Source organism: Aphelocoma coerulescens, chromosome 4 (genome assembly GCF_041296385.1).
Source record: "Aphelocoma coerulescens isolate FSJ_1873_10779 chromosome 4, UR_Acoe_1.0, whole genome shotgun sequence".
In the NCBI taxonomy this organism is placed as follows: Eukaryota; Metazoa; Chordata; class Aves; order Passeriformes; family Corvidae; genus Aphelocoma; species Aphelocoma coerulescens.
Window position 1 is genome coordinate 28,672,146 of NC_091017.1, and position 21,264 is coordinate 28,693,409.

The 21,264-nt window shown below is 40.7% G+C and overlaps 1 protein-coding gene across 4 annotated transcripts in view; it reads left to right on the top strand.

Moving 5' to 3' along the window:
• The window catches only part of GSTCD (glutathione S-transferase C-terminal domain containing), a 53,017-nt gene extending 43,020 nt beyond the window's left edge, over positions 1 to 9,997 (top strand). For 2 of the 4 annotated variants that reach the window (XM_069013293.1, XM_069013289.1), the window contains exons 9-12: positions 358 to 491; positions 2,208 to 2,238; positions 6,114 to 6,183; positions 9,311 to 9,997. In XM_069013293.1, coding sequence (XP_068869394.1) covers positions 358 to 491; positions 2,208 to 2,238; positions 6,114 to 6,183; positions 9,311 to 9,447 — 372 coding nt within the window. In that variant the 3' untranslated portion in view covers positions 9,448 to 9,997. The other 2 variants (XM_069013290.1, XM_069013292.1) reach the window with 2 other exon arrangements.
• The last annotated feature ends 11,267 nt before the right edge of the window (positions 9,998 to 21,264 follow it).

A 21,264-nucleotide genomic window follows, 5' to 3' on the forward strand; every position in this document is an offset into this window, starting at 1 on the left:
CCACATAGTTTTTCTGTTCCTATGTATTCCACAACTACTATTTTTATGGAGATTTGTTTTTAGTTTATTTGGTATGACAATGAAGTGCACCTGCCTTTTGAGTGCTTTTGGTGAGTGACCCTTCTTCAGTGTCAATTCCTTGTTAATGGAATAAACCATAAATTTTCCTCAACACAGAAATGAAGAAGAATGAAAAACTGGAGAATTAAGGGCCAGGCCTTTGGTGTAGCAGCTTTAGTTGCAAAAACTTCTCATGTATTTAAGTAACTCAGTCAACCTAAAATTGCTGGACTGTATTTAGAACGTTCCAATGATGAATTTTCTTGTTTCCTTTGTTTGTTGTTTTTACTGCTGTAGGTGGCTCTGCACGCCTGTGGGGTGGCTACAGACATGGTGATCGAACACTGCCTCAGGGCACGGGCAGCCTTTGTCATCTCCCCCTGCTGCTACGGCTTCATTCAAAATACAGTCAAGTTCAAATATCCACGAAGGTGAACTAAAGCTTGCAAGATAAGCCTTAAAATATCAACTTAAATGAGGGAATAAAATCCTAAAAGAGTATAGAATTAATCATTTGAGAGTCATTGTGAGTGACTAGGCTAAGCTGATTCCCACTTTAAAGGAAACTGTTTCCTCTTGTTTGTCAACCCGTCCTAATGGAGAGACAGATTGGTAATTCTTGGGTTGTTTTTTCTGGATTTATCTATTCATGGCTCAGAAGACTTTATGCAATCAGTATAGTAGATACAGTATCTAATATGCAGACCTTCTACCTTAAAATCACAAAGTTAATGGAAAACTCATGAAAATTACTCTAGGAAGGGGAATTGACATTTTAATGTTGGAGGAAGATGTAAGGAGTCAGTTTAAAGAAATGGGTCTGCTTTATAACACAGTTCAGTACTTGTGGAACTTCTTTGATTTATTCCCAAGTAGATAAGCTCTCCTCTGTTTCAGTTCATATTTTTAATACTTTTTCAATGGATTGTGTACATATTTTGTCTTCAAATCTGCCTTGTGGGAGATACTAATAAATCTTATGCCTAAGAATTTTAATGCCTTTGATATAAATAAAATGTAAAAGGTAAGCATAAAGTGGCAGAAGATCAGAGTTAAACAGACTTCTGAGTCAGAACTAGGTGGGGGAAAGGGTTGTGTTTTGGTTGGCTTTTTTTTTATTCATAAAACTGAGCTTTGCATTTTGGATGTCAAAGATAAATTAGATTTAATTCTACTAGGAGTTACATCAATGACTTAAGTATATATTTGCTAAAATAAGAAACTGGAACATGCAGTCTTAAAATGAATCTACAAATCTAAAAAGATATTATGTATTCATGTGAAATGTTTTTCATATTTCTCTATAATATCAAAGTGCTCTGACACAGAAGTGTGTGGAGAGTAATTATTTATAACTTGTCAGTTTGATAACCTTTGCATTTAACGGTGTTTTCTTGTCAGTTTGATACTTCCATCTCTTTGTGTGTCCCTTTTTTTTCTCTTGTGACACAATAAAACAAATAAGTCTTCTAATGAAGAGGCAATAAAATTTTAAGCCTTCTAAAATTAGCAAATTTGTTTTAAAATTGGCTGTAAAATGTTTAACTTTTGTCCAGCTATGTTTCTAGACCACAAAGTCTGGAAATGATCACTTAGAAAACTTTTGTTGCTGTAGATGCTGCAAGAATGTTTGTTTTTGCTAAAATTTTGACTCTAACCTCAGAAGTATGAAAAAACTTATCAGCCTGAGCTTGAGCTACGTTTTAGGGTTTGCTTTTTCTTTTTTTCCTTATGTTATATGATCATAAAACATTATAGCCTGGCCATATCCCCATAGTGCCTGTGTTCTGTACTCAATTTCATTGTAAAGACCCTTTACCTTTGTGGGACAAACAAAATATATGTGTGTATTAGTAAATATATATGAAGTGTTTTTGTGACAATGAGAAAACCACAGTAAGTATGTGTTAGCATTTATAATGATTTAAGAGAGAATTTTTATTAATATTAGGAGAAACCCACCAGTAAATACACTTTTCTAGTGTACTGGAACTGTAATGGGTTTTAGTATTTTTAATGCCTTTCTTCATGGTACAGATGCTGCAGTTTTCTTTAAAATGTGTTCAAGTATGTAATGATTGCTTCTATTTTTCACCTTTGCTGGTTTTAGAAGTTAATTGAATTGATCTATTTATTTTTTTTTTCAGTCATCAGTTTAAAGAAATTTTGTCCTACAAGGTATGTAAAAGGACAGGGGGAAGATGTTTATGTGCAGTTTTCTGCATCTCACTGGGCTGTCTTATCAAATGAAATACGGGTGGTTATCTTATAATTGCAAGGAGGGGCATGTGTTACATGAAATGTTCATTATTAGTGCAGGTGTTGTGTTTTCTCTCCACCATTCACTTTTAAAGGCTTTTTTCTTCAATAAAATTAAATAGTTTCTCCACAAAAAAACCCCTTTTTTTCATAATGTGTAAGTGAGTCATTCCTAGGGTACTTCAACATGTGTCAGCTAAAAATTACAGGATACCAATTTTTTTAGGTGTTAAATACATCTGTTCTAATAAACATTAGATTCTTCTCTCTAATTTTTGTCTAAAACATTGGACATAGAAAGCAGGAAGAACTTATACAGATCAGCAAAAATTCTATACAGTATTTATATTTTACACACTTTTAAAAATGTTGTTCAGAATTATATTTAAAATATTGAAGTGTGTTTTGACCCTGTGGAGCTGGGATCTGTGGAGATAATCCGAGAGAAATATGGGAGAAATTATCACTGAAGCATACAGATCTGACAGAGTGCAGATAAGATGGGAGAGGAAGAGGACAAGAGCAGGGAGGTGGACAGCAGAAAACTGGTACTGATCTGCTAAGTTTTGTCCTGTGAGTTTAAACTAGTTAGTGATGAGCAACCTGAAATTTGAAGGTTAGAAGCACTTAATGTAGCATGGAAAGAACATGTTTCCTTTTGAGAGAAGCAAGGTTATATAGAAACTTTACTAAATTTACAGGTCAAATCCTAGGCAGGACTCTTGGTGTTTACAATACAGAAATGAATTTTGGAGGTGCAGAATAATTCTTTGTAACAGAAATATGGAAGTGAAGGAGGGTATTTCTAATATCCAAATGCTTTTGGGGATAGTGGGTAGTACAAAGATAATGTATGTGGCAGGAAAATAGAGATTATCCTTTTAAATCCCTATATTAGAGGGAGTTTTAAAAATTCAGAAATCTCCAGCCATCTTATAAGGGAAGTAATCAGGTAATAAATGCCCAAAGATTGAGAGGACAAAAGCGGGTGGTGGATTTGGAGCTGCCATTATTTTTTCCCCATGATTAAGGTTCCTTTCAATGTCTCTGAGACATAATCACAAAGAACTCAGGTTTCAGTTCAGAAAAAAGTTATTTACTAGCATTATTAAACCTGCTAACAGTACAGAGACATAGTGTCAGTTATAAAGTCAAGGATGCTTAGATTGGGATAGTGTGTATAATCTCATTGCAACTCAGTGAATTTTTTCTTAATCTGTTAATCCATGGAGATTTAAATCACAGGGTTTGTCAACAGTGTAGAAGAATTTTACTCCAGAATTTTATTATTTGTGTTGCAAAAGGGCACAAGAGTCAAAGATAAGGCTAAAAATATTGCTGCTCTTAGTAACAGAAGAGTCTATCCAATTGGTCTAGGCTGGTTGGTGCCTCAAATAATCCTAGTTATAAATAAATTTTGTTATGCGGCTAGCTGTATGTGTTTTTATATTTCACATTAATAAATTCTTACAGGTTATTGGCTAGCAGCCAAAGTTGCCATGTGTTAGCCAGACATTGTCTGTGTCACCTCCTCCAGTTCCCATTTTAAATTAATTTCTCTTATCTTTCATTTTAGTGAGATCTAAAAAGACATCCAGAAGTCTGGCATTTCCAAAACTTTTTTGATGAGAACATTATGCTGTAATTCATTAGTTTATAGTTGCAAGGAATAAGGTTATGATAGCTGTAGGTTTCTACTATGACACATTTTGAGACTCTGTAAAGACACAATAATTGGAAAGTAGAACTGTGTAAGTTTAAAAATACAACTTTTGAAATTTAATAGGAATTGAAGGTGTGGATGTTCTAATAAGTTAACTGTTTATGCATGCTTTGGGAAGTTTCTAAACATTAATTTAGAAATGTTTTTCTTCTTACTTCTGCCATCAGGGAATGTGACAATTTAATCACTGTGTCAGGGGGAAACAATGTAGTCATAACAGGCTCTAGTTTATCTTTTTGGATCACTCTGTAAGAAGCTAAGGACTGGAGTCAGTCCAGATTTTCAAGTTAAGTGACAAGACTTACCTTGGCTCTGGTCTGGTCCACAGGAGCTGGGAACTTGCTGTTGCAAAGAGCCTAGTTGTATTGGGTGCCTGAAGGCTGGAGGAGTTGTGTGCTAACATGGATCTTCTCCCTCTCCTCTAAATCCCTCTTTTTCTCTCTAAGCTGCCTGTCACTGCTGCTTCTCTCCTAACAGTGGCCACATTGTCCACGACATCCCTTCTCTATTCTCCAGTAGTGATGTCTGGGCTTAACATTTTCAGCTCTTTTGTACTACAAAAAGAGCGACGTTTGAGCTGAACTGACTGGGTGTAAGGTGTTCAAGGCCTAAATGTGTTATGACATGTTCTTATTTTGCTTCCGTTTATTTTTATGAAGCTGTGAGTTGGAAATCTTCATGTCAATGAGCTGTACTAGGGAAAAAATATCCTTGCATCAAGATATTATAAATGTCTTTAAATGAGTAATATTTGTGTATCATGTGATGATAGTATTTTATTTTATAATATGTGGGAAAATTTTTTGCAGTCAGTTGTCTTTTTATGAGTTGGATGGAGTGTACTGGGGGAATTACCATCTTGATTTAATATGAAGTGTTTTTACGAAGACTTGGATGTTTATGTCCCTCTAAAAAAAGCTGGAGTAAGTATCCTTACTTCAGAATACTGAAACAACCTGAAGTATCCTTTGGTGAAGTTGCTCTCTCCATCTGTTAAAGAACCAAATCTTTAAAATAATAATTTTGTATTAGACAAGAATAAAAAAGAATAAATCCTTTTTTGATGACACGTGACATCTGTTGTTTCAGAACTAGAGCTCTGGAAGCTTTGCATAGGAGAGCACTTTGTGTTGTTGCCTGTTTTTGTTTTCTCCCCATGTCGTTGTGGGAGACTTGGGGATGTTGTGTGATTCTAAGATGGTTCGGATTTACTCTGTCCTGTACCACATATTGCAGCTGTCCCACAGAGCACAGCTGTCATCAGAGCAGTAATTTCACTGCTACACCTGCAAGGCTCTTCCTCTCACCACCTGGCTAACTTGCCTTGGCTTGGCTGCTCTTTGAGGAGCCATTGTGCTGGCACAGGCGGTGGGCATAGAACACAAATGAGGATGGGGCTCTGCCTGCTGCTCTGAGCAGGGAGCAAAGTGCACCCTCCCCTGCACCATCCCCCTGGCTGACTAGACAGGGAGAAATTCTTCTGGAGAAGTCTGCAGAAAATTTTAATGGAGCAGGGGTAGTTTGAAAGTAAATTGTGCTCTTCTGATGGAGGAAACTTTCCTATTCACAGACAGGTATTTTTTTGCCTTCAGGATCTGAATGGATTTGGTGGGGCAGAGGAAGTTTGACCCACCAGCCTGTCCTGGGATTCAAAACCACCACTTGGGAGAAATGTTCAAATCAACTGTTAAAGAATTTTGTCTTGGCTGCTTATTGGTGCAGGGAGGCTGTCCTATTATGACTATGCTAAAAGAGGGCTGTGGTGCTCATCAGTAATTGAAGGCAAAATTAGTGTGCAAGATGTCTTTGAAGAATGCTGTCTTGTATACATTGCATCCACTTCAACTGCTGCAAAGAATTAGAAAGTTTAGCAAGAAACAAATACTCATGAGGAGAAATGAGGTAGTGATTACAAACACTTGACTTACACATGTATTTGCAGTATAAAAACTGGGATTTGCACACAGAAATTTTTTCAGAAATATTGTCTTCAACATGGTAGCATTTCTGATACTTTTAAGCCTTTAATCAGATTTTTCTTGATTTATGGATTTTTTTGTCTTTTTTATAGGAGCACATGATCCTTTGCAGATTTGCAGATCAGACAGCTGTTCAGCTTCCACCTGAACTCAGGCTAATTGGTATGACTTTCTGAAGCTGTTGTGTAAACCATCTCAGTGATGGTTTTACCTTGATACATAAAGGAAGAAATGGTACATTTATGAGTGGGGCATTAAGTAGATGTCTTCAGATAACATTTGAAAAATTTAAGTTTCATCACATTTCATGTCTTGCTGTTCTCTTTTGTGCTATAGGAACTCTTTTCCTCTTCCAAAATCATCAATATGAGAGAGAGCGTTTGCATTTACTGCTTTTTGTTCCTTCATTTTTTTTTCTCCCCACCGTTCTCTGAAAAGCATGAGATCTTTGTGAAGTTTGCTAAAGTCCTGCTATTGGCAGTTTATCCTACATTAAAAGCACTGGCTATTTGTAGTAGTGATTTTCAGTTTGCCCCTTTTCAGTGTGCCCCCTTTGTCCTGCTTGTAGTCACTGGGGGTAACTCTTGGGAGGTCAAAAATGCCAGCTACAAACAATAAGGCTGAATTGCAGAGATTGGGCTGGCTTTGGTCAGAAGGACAGCAAATACAGAACACTTCAAATATGTGGAATAAGCTTTGATTTACAAAAGGGTGTAGTGTATAAAGGGTGTATATAAAGGTGTGTTTATAAAAAAATGTGATTCTGTCTGGTATTCCTGTTTGTTCCTGTTGAAGCTGTAAACTAGCTTCCAGGTCAGAAAAGACAGAAGGGGCTAGGAACACAAATGTAACTTTTATGTGTTTTGCCCTGACAAAAGACCCCAAATATAATTTTATTCTCTCTCTCCCCCTACATCATCAATTCTGTTGTCAAAAATGTTACTTTTTCTTTAAGTTCCATGTAATACAAATCTGTCTCATTGAAGATGGTTTTCATTTTTGTGTTCTGCTTCAGTTTTGAAGTCTTTTTTGTGGGAATCTTGTTTGGTGGTACTTTAAAGTTTTCTTGTAAACATTTGAAGATTGAATGAGATCAGTGTTATAGCAATGTGAGAATGGTTTTTTTTAGTTTTGTTTTTGTGCAATGCAGGATCAGATATTGAAAAAACTGTATATTTCATTTAATGAAAGTATTCCTGAACAGGTGGAGACTTTCTTCTCTGTTGTAAATGATGGCAAAATGACTTACTCTTCTACTTCTTGAATATTTTAGGATTGTATTGTGAAATGTGTTTTGGCAGTTACCACTGAGTTTATGCAGCTTCAGAGAAGTGACAAATCATTCCCTTTCATTACCTGTACGCTGTAAAATACAGCATTCTGTCTGTGACTGTCATGGCTGAAACAACACATTTCTCAAAGGAGTTATCACCAATTTCTGTGGTATCTGTGACCCTAAAAATAGGCAGTTGAACTCAGTTCTCCTACACACAGCAATTCCCTCTTAAATGAACAAAGTCCTTTCTACCATTTTAACTGGACATGTGGCTTTTACTCTCTATATGCAGCAGTGGTACCTGAGTGCAAAATGAGTGGTTGAATGGCTTTGTGAACATTGCTATGGCCCACCTGAGGACACAGAACTGCTCCATGGGTTTCACAAGCTTACTGAGAGCACCCAAGGAGCCAGGCCCCACTTGTGGCAGTCCCAGATGCCCTTCAATGTGTACACTTGGAGTAATGATGATACTGGTGCCAGTGGCAGGATTGTGTAAATGCCATTTTGTTCATCACAGAAGGTGATTTTATATGGAACCACAAATGTGGAGGATAGGACCTCAAATTACAAAAGGTAATTTGCAGAGTTCTGTCCTGGGTTGGTTATATAAACTGGTAGTTTCTCTCTGCATACAGGACTGAATTGGAAAGTTCTTTTTCAAGCACTCCCTTATTATTGTATCTCTAAATTGTCTCCTAATTACTACCTAATTACTACCCCTCTTGAATCCCAAGCCACCAACAGAAGAGTCCAAATGTCATAATGTTGGAGAATTCAAAGTAGTGAAATTCTTTTGTAACTAATGCATTCAGCTGAGAAGGAGAAGATAGTTCTGGCCATGGGCTCACTGTGGACAGACAGAGTAGATTGGACTGAGCCCAGCATTAAAGTGTGATGTGCACCACCTGCTCTGAAATACAAGGATACTGAGGGGAGTGTTGGTGCCACCTGCCCAAAACTTCTACAGGCACCTAACCAGGGTGCATGACTGGGCTGGTAATGATACAGGCCCAAAAGCTCTGCATATATTCAGGGAAGAGAGGTAAGCTGTTCCGAAGGGTAGTTTGGAATGTCAGACTCCTATTCCAAAGGTAAGCAGGATGTGCTCCTGTCTCTTCATCTCAGACCCCAAATACATTTAACTATACAGTTCTGTCAGGAACAAGAAAAGAGGTAGGATCATTGTGTTTGAGACTGAAGTGGGATTGTGCCCATTCGAGACTTGAAGCTGTAACGATTAGTGATAAAACATTTCAAAGTAGCATTAAATTTTTCTTGCAATAATGTTTCAAGCTGCTGAAAATACAATCTGACAAGTCAATCCTATATTTCAGAACATAATAATAAATTATAATGAGTAAATAAGTAAAGACAAATGGTCCCATCATCTTGTTGTGGCTGTATCATAATAAAAAGCTTCTAAGCAGAAAAAACCCCTTTATCCTTCTTGGTTTTTTCTGCAGGTAGATCTGAAATAAGCTTCATTTGCATTACCAATTTAGTATGTTTGTTTATAAATAGTTACAGTAATATGTCACAAACAATTACACTGGATCACTTTTTGGTATTTTAGTCTATTGTTTATGTTCAATAACCAGCGATTTTCAGATTTTAGATGAAAGTACTGGAGGAAAACAGTTATGATTATAAAGGGAGTAGAAGTTTGGCAATTCAGAGAACTAAGGGGTAAACTAGACATATTTTTCTTCCCATTTACATTAAAGCATGTTTTTTTCTCTAAGTTTTGAGAATACTTTTAAATAGTTGTGCCTTTCTCCATATATAAAGAGTTAATAATCTCCTCAAGGTCTTTGCTAAATGAGGGTTACAAGTCACAGATGTGATTTGGAACAGAAACCAGATTAAGATGTTTTTTAAAGTAGATTTGGAACTTATTTTTTAGATGGTTTACTGATGTGTTATTCTAACATTGAATATTTTAAGTGCAAGTTTTTGATAATGTTTGGATAATGTTGTGAGTTTCTGTGCTCTCCTTTGCTCTCGTTTTAGGGAAGCAGTGTATGGGACTTGTGGATCTGGATCGGGCATGGGCTGCAGAAGAACATAACTACTCTGTCCAAGTTATATCTATGGAGCCAGAGAGCTGTTCTCCAAAGAACAATATGTTTGTGGGCATCCCTACTTAGAGTGTGAAACTTGCATTCAATTTGAAGCTGAGCATTAATCTTCAGTGCATAACGACATCCAGCAGATAGAGGCAGCGCTGGGAAGCAGACATCCCACATCTGGTACACATTGCCTTCGAAAAGGGAAGCAGCCCCCAAAGTCCTAAGAAGCAAACTGCATGCAGAGCATTCCAAATCAGCTTGTGTCATTAAGCAACTTTTGGTTCTTGTACTGAGAAGTTTCTGGATCTTATGACTGTGCATGGAATTATATCCATCTGTAAAAGTTTAGAGAAAACTGGTTTTGTTGAAGGAAAGGTGATTTCCTTTTCAGTGAAACTGTGTCTTGGCTGCTTGGAAGTTGTGTTCGTGGTCAAAACAGCATTTGTGTTCATAAGCAGAGCAGTTATCAGCCAGCAGTGCTGATTACCAGAGGAACAGAGATCAAATTTATTGTGTTACTGAAGATGGCTGTGCAGCAGGTGGTGGCCTGACTTTGCTGAAGAATTCCATACTACTGTAGGAAGATTATTTTTAATAAAAGTTCATCAGAATACTTTGGGTCTCAGTCTGCTTATTAAAAGTGTATTCTACCTTGCCAATCATTTTTTAAAAAGACTTCAAAATTACTTTTAAATATTATGCAAGGATTCTGCAACCAGGTATTTGACACTGGATTTAGAGAAACCAAATTCCTCCTTATCCATTGACCAGAAAGTGGGAGCTAGACATGATGTTAGTGATTGGATACTTCACTGTCATGTGAAGTGTGTTGATTCCCATTTATAAGAAACTTTCTGTCAGAAGAAATATTTAAGAACAGTTCATGTGTCTACATACATCATCTTCATTGATCTTATATTCAGTTTAAAATTTGACCAAAGTTGGAACTGTTTGAAAAGGTCATTTACAGTCATGCTACTCTAAAATGAAAATAAATGTTGTCCTGTGCTCAGTTTCCCCCCCTAATTTTAAATCACCTGTTGATGTGAATACAATGGAAGATAGCTCCTAATGCAATTTTCACTGCATGTTTAGAGGTTTTACATGTCTGTGCATTCTGCCATGTTTTAATTTAAATAATCTAATGTTTGAAAACTTTCAACATAGCTTCAGGACATAGCAAACTGAATTACAAATAATATGTATTGGAGCAAAAAAAGCATCCAGAAATATTTTATTCTTCATGTAACTTAGATATCTATAAGATCTAAATATGCAGGGACTTTTTTTAATGTGAAAACATGGAATGCTACCTACTTACTTAAAAGCACAAAAGTCAGCAAGTAGGAGTGAATTCCTACCTTCAGCCTCAGTTCTTCAGTAGATAATGATGGAATACTTTTTCTGCAACTTTTTGTAGTTACAGGAGTAACTGGAGTTTTGAAGAGTGTATGGCAAACACAAAATGCATGGTGATACCAGTTGTCTCCAGGGTTTTCTCCAATACTTGCCCAATGAGAATTCAGTTCTAAGTTAGTGGTATGTCAATCTGAACATTATTCTTGTTAAATTACTTTTCTGGAGTGAGCAAAATGTCTCTTTGTGACCTTTTTGTGCTTAAGGAAGAACTCATCAAGGTGAGGCACCTGTTGGAAACTGTGATGCTGTTTACAGTAGGGATTTTCACACTGCCCTGCTTCAGGCAGTGGGTAGCAATATGAATGTTTTAATTATGGTGATGTTGAACATTTGGCATGGTCTGATATGATGCAATAATAAAGAGCTTTCAGTAGGGCAAAATTCTGTGCTCTTACATGCTTCACATTTTCTACAGTATCTGTAAATATTCTGTAGTAGTTTTCAGATCTACCTGAAAAGGAATACATTCAAGATGTGCTACTGAATAAAAGATAAAAATGTTTTTGGTTTTTTTTTAACAAGAAAAACCAGTATTTCTTAAAAAGAGAGGAGGAGGAGCCTTATTTGGACAAATGTCCAAGAGGTTATTAGGTGCTTCGGATGGTCAAGAAAAAACAGATAAAGTCACACAAGAATCCAAATATCAATGTCTGTTACATTTGTTGGATTTTTTTCCCCATTTTTTTAAAGTGCCTGTTTTCATGTTAATAACAGTTTCCCACAAGTGTTACTTCCTTGTGACTTAAGTTATTTTGTACCTCCTGCCGCACAAAGAAATAGGCTTCACAGGAAGAAAAGTTTTCTAGAAGAAAGGGAGAATGCCTGCAAAAGCAGAGCTGTGTTGATATGCATCATGACATCCCATTTTTTCTTGGATGAGCCAACTATACAAAGTGAGTTTGTGGCAAATTCTTTCCCCACCCCCCAAAATCAGGAATGTTTTGATGGTATCTCACAGTCTCATCATCTTGATATCATACAGGATTAGTGAGACTGCATTCCATTTGTGATACTGGTTTGTGACCTTGTTGCTATTGGCATCAATGGACTCTGGTTTCTTCCCAGGAGAATAGAAATTTTCTCATGTCCAAGAATGGAGTTGTGTTACTATGAATAGTGAAGCCTGACCTATACTTCAGGTGAACTGATGCTTACTGAAAACTGAAGACAAGCAGATGAAAAAAAGCATAAAAATCAGGATTTGCAGCAACAGCTAATACCTAATTTACCACAGATTAAATTGCTAAACTGTGGCATGTACTAGAAATGTGAACTAATTTGTATTAATTTTTAGGTATGTTATTTTTGCCCTATGTTTCTGTATACATAAATGGTATGGAATTAATAGAGCCTAGCATTGCCTAAACAAGGTGACTGCACAGTGTGGTCCTGGTGAGTGAAAAACTGTTGTTCTTCTAGCAGCTTGTTGCACAAGGAGCTATCTTGATGTCCAAGGTGCATATCTAAGTATGCTGCTTTTATTTTTCATTTGTTTGGCCTGCTGGGACCAGCTATAGGGTGAACAAAATTTGTCCTAGCATAGTCATGATTTTCAATTACCTTAACAGTCTTCTTTTATATTACCCTTTTAGCCTGTAATGCTGGAAAAAGTAACCTTATAACAGGAAACAGATAAGCAAGCTGAACTGAGGTCCTCCGTGTGTTAAAAGTTAGTCATCTGTGTGGACACGTATCCTTATTTTTGGTTTTTCATTTTTGTCTTTATTGTGTTATTTATCAGGTTGCTCAGCCGTATTTCAAGAGGTCCTACTAGTGCTGCATTTAGGCAGGGGTAGTAATAAAGAAGGGACATTCCTAGTGGGTTCACTGTGCTCCCTAATATTTATGTGGCTTGATCTTAACAAAAAAATAATTAAAACCTTAGTTTTAGTCTGATCAAGCCATCTTTTGATTTTTGTTTTTAAGGAAAACTACGTAAGCGGTCAAAATTACTCAAAAATAATCCTTAGAAAGACACACGTAAAATGATTTTCTTACAGGGCAGCCATAAATGTTAGACTGATGTTTTCTGTTTCTCACTGTTGCTAGACTTTGAGCTGCTTGGTGGATGTAATGACAGTGAGCAGAAATGTCTTTTTAAATAGCTGTATCCCGTGGTGACATGCTCTGCCAGGCATTGTCATTGAAAAGAGCATTTCAAGAAAGCCTTTGTGGTTAAGTAAGTTTGATCTTAAGTAACCTGCAAAGCAATGGCCCTCAGCTAATTTTAGAATAGGCTTAAACTGATGTTAATTTGTCTCTACATTATCAGCTGTGGCTATTTTCTTTTAAAATGTTGGTTTAGGGTTAGAAATGAACCCTGTCCATGAATATATAGATATAATTTTTAGAAAGTGCTGATCTAGAGAAACATTGATAGCCAAAGGTAACTGAACAGTTGAAGCCTTGGTTTCAGTCTTGATGCATAGTTGTCAGCAGAAGGAAAAGCTCATTTTCAGCTCATTCCATCACTGATCTGTAGGCACAGAAGAACTGGGGGTTTTTTGAGCTTTGGAAGCCCAGACCAGAGAGACAGCATATTTGCGTCCTTCATTTCTCATATTCAGTGCTTTGGGACCGGTACGAGGTGCTTCATCATTCATACCTTAAATGTGTATTTGGAATTGCTTTAGCATCTTAGCATTTTTATATCAAGTGTTAAATCTCCTTTGGGATTTTTCAAAAATGGAAAAGTTATCTTCACCTGCTCTTAAACACTCAACATGTTGCCAATTGCCCAAAAGCAAGAATTGGAATAACAGAGATATTTTGGTAAGAAATGAGCCTCCTCATGTAGACCATGAGCTGAACATATCCTCATGCTCTCCACAGCATTGGATCGATTTCCACAACTCTGCCCACACCAGAGAGCACCCAAGGGGACAGGTGGCTGAGGAGCAGCCCTGCCTCTGGCAGGCCTGAGATGGGCTCCCTGCTGCTCTCGGGAGCCCTGGCCCATCCCTGTGAACACAGGTCCAGTGGCAGAGTGGCTGGAAGGAAAACTGAATATTAGTTCTGCTTTTTTTGCTGTGTCACCTATTGTAGCAGAGCAGGGCCTCAGGAGAAGGTGCTGTCCCTGGGAGCAGAGCAAACCTCCTCAGCCCTGTTGGGAAATTCTGGCAGAGGAATAGTTGAACATGTGAAAATGTCGAGGCCTCAGAGACTTGAAATAAGGAGGAGGGTTAAGGCAGGGTTTAAATTTCTCTTTGTTTTGGGCAGGTGTGGTTTGGGTGGGGTTTCTTTTGCCCTCCAAGGGCTCCAGTGATCCTCAGGTTCCTGAGGCTGAAGGCGGAGGGAGGTGCAGGTCTGCCCCACGAGGCCCCGTGAGGCCCCACGTGCAGAGCTGTGTCCAGCTCTGCCCAGCAGCAGCAGGATGTGCCTGTGGAGCAGGGCCGGAGGAGGCCGTGGGGATGTGTGGAGGCCTGGAGCACCTGTCCTCTGCAGGCAGGCTGGGAGAGCCGGGGCTGTCCAGCCTGGAGAGGAGCAGGGTCCGGGGAGGCCTCACTGCGGCCTCCCAGTGCCTAAAGCGGGCAGAGAGCGATGGGAGAAGGGCAAGGGTTTCAGACTAGAAGATTGGGGAGATTGGGATCAGATGTTCGGCAGAGCTGTGAGGGTGCTGAGACATCGGAACCGGCTGCCCAGAGAAGCTGTGGATGCCCTGTTGAGGTGCTTCAGTGGTGTTCTGGAGCTCCATGGGTGTGCAAAATGGAGACCCGTTACCGGGCATGGAATGTTGGCACCGGTTGCCAGGGGCGCTCCTGCTCCCAAGCTTCTGTTGACACGGAGTCTGCTGAGCCAGTTGGCGGATTCTCTGCTGCGCAGCAGACGTGGAGCATCCGTCTTCTCCATCCCAGGTGGGAATAGAGAGCGATTTGCTGACCTTTGAGAGCCAAACTCTGGACTGACTGTACAGGTGAGTGCAGCCGATTCTTGAAAAGGCTTCTGATGCTGAGGGGCTGGTCTGGGCTGCAGGATGGGCTGCAGGTGGGCTCAAATACTGGGGTCACGGACTTCCCCTCCAGTTATGGATAGAAACTGGAGACTCTGGAGTGGGAGTCTTGGGGCATGGGGGTATTCAAGAGAACAGGCATTCCAAATAGATGATCTCTCCTTTTCTGATAGGGTTGGAAGAACAGTTTTCTGGAACCCTGAAAAATCTGCAGTGGGCTACCAGAAGGAAGCTAAGGGATTGATCTCTTCCCTGACATTCCTTTTGTGGTGTTTGTCCCACTTGGTTTGCCAGTGCTTTTAGAGCACGAAACACCATGAGCTCAGTAAGTACTTTACTACTCAATGCAAATCTGATTCTTGAAACATTTTCCAAGGGACTTCTAGAAAAGAATTCAAGAGTTTGGAGCAAATGCACAGAAACAGAAATCTTTCCAAACTTCCTGTGACTTCCCGCTTTTGAATACTGAAGGTTCTGAATCTCTGTGGGTGCTGGCAATAGTTCAGAAATGCTTACAGTGTGAGTAACAACATGATGGAATTGGGAAGTGGTCTCCTCATTTTCAAGCCATTGGACAGGCTATTTGTTGGTGAGGCAACATGTAGGAGATGAGGGGCGATGTCTTTTCCCTGATGCGATGTGCTAAGGTGAAAATGGTCCATAGCACCATTTGATGCATATTCCAGCCTTTGCGGGAATGTTTTTGGTATCCTGGTGTGCTGTCATTGGTGCTGCAGAACCCGAGGGCCGTGCTAATATTGCTGCCACAGAAAATGCTAAGGCTTTGTTCTCTCTCAGCGTCAGCGAAAGCGCCCTGGAGGAGCACTTGATTCCACACAAGCTCGGAAACGGAGCAGGCTGCTGCCCTCCAGTGCAGGTGGAACTTCACAAGCAGAGCTAATAGAGCTTGAAGGAAGTGGTACACTTGCTTTTGAGCCTGGTAAGAACAGCAGTTGCTTCTGGAAGGTTTGGGTTCATTTGAATGTGTGCTTTTGCCAGTTTCTAGGCCCTTTACTGGGGAGGAAGGGAAACCTTGGGGTTTAGGAAGCACCTGATATGGCATCCCTAACAGCAAGCCTTCTGACAACTGTTTTGGTTTGTTCCTGAGCTCAATACACTGGCTGCTCGTGGGAGATGAGCTCTGCAGCAAAGGTCCTCAAGTGCTGCTCAAACACCTGAATGTGTGCTCTGATGAGCTGGCAGTCACCATAGATGCCACAGTGGAGGGTGGCAAGCTGAGTTTGGGATCTCCCAAGCTGGATGAAGATAAGGAAAAGTTTGTCTTTAGCTGTGCCCCATCCCTCAAGGGTAAAATCTACAGTATGGTAAAACTGTAAAAAAGGAGGATCCCCTGTAGTGTTGGTTGGTTGCTTTTTTCCTTTTGTGTGCTAAACATTCCCCTGTGTGAGATGAATCATTTCTTGCTGTGAAGCTCCCATAGCTGTTGACATCCCACAGAACGTGTGAGGGGCTCAGCTGCTCTTCCTCCTGCACTGCCCCTTCAGAGGACAGGGCTGGTAGTGCTCCCCGTGGACTGCTGGGGCAAAGCTTGAGTGCAATGTTGGACGTGCTCCTGAAAAAAAGAAACCCAGGGCACAGTGAATCCAACCTCAGCCTGCTCTGCACTGGCAGCCCTTTTAATTCCTCTGCAATCTCTGATCTTGATTCTAACGTTCTGTTTTTCAGCTGATGAAGAAGTCGTCATAGATCTCACGGGCGAATCTTCTGAGCCTGAAGTCATCGTTATCAGTGACGATGAGTCTGATGTGGTAAGTAGTGAATGGCACACTCCCCTGCATCTTGCAGTCAAATTAGTTTTCTTGCCTGTCTTCTGGCATCTTACTAAGTACCCTGGCCTCAAAGGTTGGAACATGGCTCTGATTTACCACATTAGACACAGTTCCCAGTCGAGCCCAAACACACTCATGAACACATCAGCATCCCTGAGAATTGCTTGCAGAGAGGGGATGAACAACCTAAGAGAGGTTGTTGCTTCAGTGATTTAAAGGAGAGCACAGGAAGCCTTTGACTTCTCAAATGAGAAGTGTTTTAGCTGCAACATCAGTTTAAGGTGCCCCTCTCACTGAGGTGTAAAACACAACTGCACCTTACTGGGGTGCAAACTAGTTCTGTTCCTTATTCCAAGAAGCCTTTAACAAAGTCACGTTTGTTTGCTTTTTTAAATTTCCCCCTTCTATTTGGAAGGAATTGATTTAACAAAATATGGGTATTGATCTAATATCGACACCCAACTAAGACGGACATATACTCTCTAACAGAGTAGAGTCAGAAAGTGTATGTTTATTGCAGTGCCAGGCAGCTGTGCAGGATAGCTCCCTGATGTGCACTGCAAAATTACAAGCCACTACAGAGTCTGTTTAATTACAGAAGTCTTGAATATTCAAAATACAAATGCATATTTATAACATTGACAGCTTCCAGTCTCTTCTTTGTATGGTATTTAGTTTGAAAGTCATGAAGCATGCGTAGTTTGTTGTTTGAATTGCGCTGGTTGTCTCTTTATTTGGGGAGTGGTCTTAAAAGATAAAGTAAAGCTGCTCTCCCTCACTTTGACTCTTATACCTTTCTGATTTTTGACAATACAAATTACTCTTGGGGGACTTCCAGTTCCTCCTTTTGTGACTTCTGAATAGGCTCTCAGAGGTGGAAATTAGAAATTGTCTCCATTTCTTTGAATCTATTTATCAGGGTTTCTGTTTCTCATTAAAAGCACAGCTAAACAAATAGAAAAGTGACAGGCAACTAGCTACCTACATCTAAAAACTTCTTTCAGGTCTGGCTCTCTTTGACTACTTATTAACATTTTATCAATTCCAGCCGGGTCATCTACTTTAACTAAGTTCAACAAAGCTAGCCTTTAACTAAAATCTTAATGTTTCTTTTAAAACCCATGTTTCAGAATATTTTTGATCCAGCCCACAGTGCAGTGTGGCTGCTCAAATCTGGGGTGCCACTGCTGCTGTGCAAAGCAGCAAACTTGCAGCAAACATAGCATGGCAGCTATCTCCTGACAGGCTTGTTGCTGAACCTTTGCAAAGAAAAGGCCTCCAATTTTACATCAGAATTTGCATGACCCACCTCCGCTTGCACCAAACACAAGAGCAGCTTTGGGTATGGGGTTTTATGTCTTCAGCAGCTCCTCATGTACTAAGCAGTGTTCAGGTGAATTAGCCAGTTTGGGGGAGAACGAGGGAAAGAAACAGCTCCAGCCCCAATCCAAGTAGGGACTGAAACAGGGGAGCAGGGAGTAGAGTGTTCAGGGTGGTTCCTAAGTGCCTCCATTTCTATCGCCCTGCAGGACAGGGAGCAGAGCCAGCAGCAGCCACATCCTTCCCGAGCATCAGAGAATTCAGCCGAGGCCCTGGCAAGGGATGATGAAGAGGAACCAAGAGAAAATGATGGGTATGTGAGAGAGAAAGTGTCTACTATCTAAACTCCAACTTGAGATATGTGGTAGGAACAAGTTTGTGCCAAGCTTTTGGCTTCTGCTTAACTCTGTGCAAATACTTCAGACCTGGAATAGAGTGGCCTGCCTGGAAGAGAATTAAAATAAACCCATCAAAATCCAGCAGAAGCATTTCTTCTCTGTTTGTGAAGCCATAATTGTATAGAAGAGAAAGGCTTGACATGCTGAAATGCTGGCAGTACGTAAAAATTGTTGCAGCACTTCTGTTTCTGGGCTGGGTTGTTGCTTAATCAGAATAGGGCATGTTTTAAGTACCACCATTTTCTTTGTTGGTAACCCTTGGTGCCCAGTGAAATAAATGGCTGCACATTCTTTCTGGTTCTGTTCCCTCCAGTGCATGGCCAGCAGGTCCTGCTAGTCCTGTGACGAGGGAGGACAACAACTCAGAGGTGCAGGACAGGGAGCAGAGCCAGCAGTCCCCACTTGGTTCCAGGGAGGCAGAGAATTCAGCTGAGCTATGGGCAGGTGACAATGAAGAGGAGCCAAGAGACAACGATGGGTATGTGACACATGAAGTGTCTCTCCAAAGTGTAATTTCTTACATACAGTTGACACAGGATTTTGCCAAACTGTTGCATTCTGCTTGATTCTGTGGGAAGGATTCTGATTTGGAACATAGTGGCCTGGAAGGGAACTAATGGAAAAGAAAGCCCTAAACCCAGCAAAATCCAGGAGAAACCTTCCTTCTCCATTCAGGAAGTCATTCTTGAATGTTTCTTACACTATGGATAGCGACAGACTGAAATGCTTGCAGTACATTAAAGCTCTTGCACGGGCTGTGCTTCTGGGCTGGGATGTTGCTAAATGAGACTAAGGGGATGTTCTGATTTCTGCAATTTTATGTCTTGGTAACCCTCTGTGCACTGTGAAATTGACGGCTGCATGTTCTTTCAGTTCTTTGAACTCTAGTGAATGGCCAGACCGTTTTGAGAGTCCTCCGAATTCGCAGGATGACATCACAGATGTGAGGATCATGTTCTTATAAGATGTTCTTATCATTTCTGCTTCATGGGAGGGGAGGGGACAGAGGGGGAGCTGCACAACTCAGTTTTCCCTGGTGGGATGCTGTGGGCAGCTGGCTGGAAGCACAGCCCTCGCTGTGAAGCTCCAACTTGCACGTCCCTCCAAATCCCTTCTTGGAGGTGTCCGTAGAGGGAGAAGCCCTTGTCGGGATTGCACCGGCAGATCTGTGTGTTCCTTGTAGTTCTAGCATTGACTGACAGACTGCACATATTCCAAGTTCTGTTTGCCTGGTGCCAATAGAGCAGCTATCTGCAATTCTTTGCCCCAAATTCCTGTAGTTGTGGTTTGCGTTCCTCAGGAACTGTTCATCCAACATGAAGTGTTTAGGGCTATGACTGCAGAAGTTGCCCTTTTTGGGGCTAACGAGGGAAAGAAAAGGTTCTAGCCCAAATCCAGTCAGGGATCTGAAACAGGGAAGCAGGACGGAGTGGTTTCAAGCAGATCCTAATCTGTCTCCATTTTCACCCCACTGCAGGACTGGGAACAGAGCCAGCAGTACTCGCTTGGCTCCATCTCATCAGATAGTTCGTCCGAACCTCTGCCAAGATTCCTTTTTCTGGAGCCAAGAGATATTGAATTGTAAGTGACAGATAAAGTGTCTCTCCAAAGGCTAATTTCTTGTCGCTGTTGTCCTCAGGGACGGCGGCAAGAATCACGACATAATTCCAGGGAAGAAGAGCTTCCCTTTATTCGTTTACAGACCAGCTCATATACTTTGGTCCAAAAGAGTGGCTGGAGGTCATTGGTCCTTTGACCATCCATCTCCTAGGATAATTGGCTGAATGCTACAACACCCATTCTGAAAATACTATTCTCAATGGACCAAAACAATATCCACAGTATTCCCCAACAACCTGCACCTGCAAAAATAATTTACAAAATAGCAAACGGTTTCTCAGCTAGTTTGCGTGAGAACAGGGACTTTCACAAGAGGGTGTAAAAAGCTCGAAAAATTGCTCTGCCAGCCTTTCTCAGCATCCATAATTTCTGATATATGGTAGCCACAGGTGTTTGCCAATCTTTTGGGTTTTGCTTGATTCTGCTTGAAGAATTCTGACTTGAAACATAGTGGTCTGTCTGGAAGAGAAGTAATGGAAAAGAAAGCCCTAAACCCAGCAAAATCCAGGAGAAACCTTCCTTCTCCATTCAGGAAGTCATTCTTGAATGTTTCTTACACTATGGATAGCGACAGACTGAAATGCTTGCAGTACATAAAAGCTCTTGCACGGGCTGTGCTTCTGGGCTGGGATGTTGCTAACTGAGACTAAGGGGATGTTCTGATTTCTGCAATTTTATGTCTTGGTAACCCTCTGTGCACTGTGAAATTGACGGCTGCATGTTCTTCTGGTTCTGCTCCCTCTAGTGAACCGCCAGGAGGTCTTGTTAGCACTCCAACTAGGGAGGATGACAACGCAGAGGTGAGGATCCACATGTTGTTGTCTTTTCAGATTTGTGGGAAGGGAGGGGAGAGAAGGGGAGCTGCACAACTCAGTTGTCTTAGGTGGGATGCTGTGGGCAGCTGGCTGGAAGCACAGCCCTTGCTCTGAAGCTCCAACTTGCACATCCCTCCAAGTCCCCTCTTGGTGGTGTCTGTAGAGGGAGAAGCCCTTGTCAGGATGGCACCAGCAAATCTGTATGCTCCTTGTAGTTCTAGCATTGACTGATGGAATTCTTTAGTCCCAAATCCCTTCTGTGGTTTCCTTTCTTGAGCTGCTGATAATCCAACATGAAGTGTTTAGGGTTATCATAGCAGCATTAGCCAGTTTTGGGAGAAAGATGGAAGGAAACAGCTCCAGCCCAAATCCAAGTAGGGACTGAAACAGGGGAGCAGGGAGTACTGTGTTCAGGGTGGTTCCTAAGTGCCTCCATTTCTACCCCGTTGCAGCAGCGAGAGCAGAATCAGTGGTACCCACTTATTTGTTCTCAGGGCAGCAGCTCTTTGTGCTACTGCTTTGAATGTTCTTAACCAAAGTTAGAGGGCGATACGCCACCCTTCCTCACCTCCTGTGCTACAGCT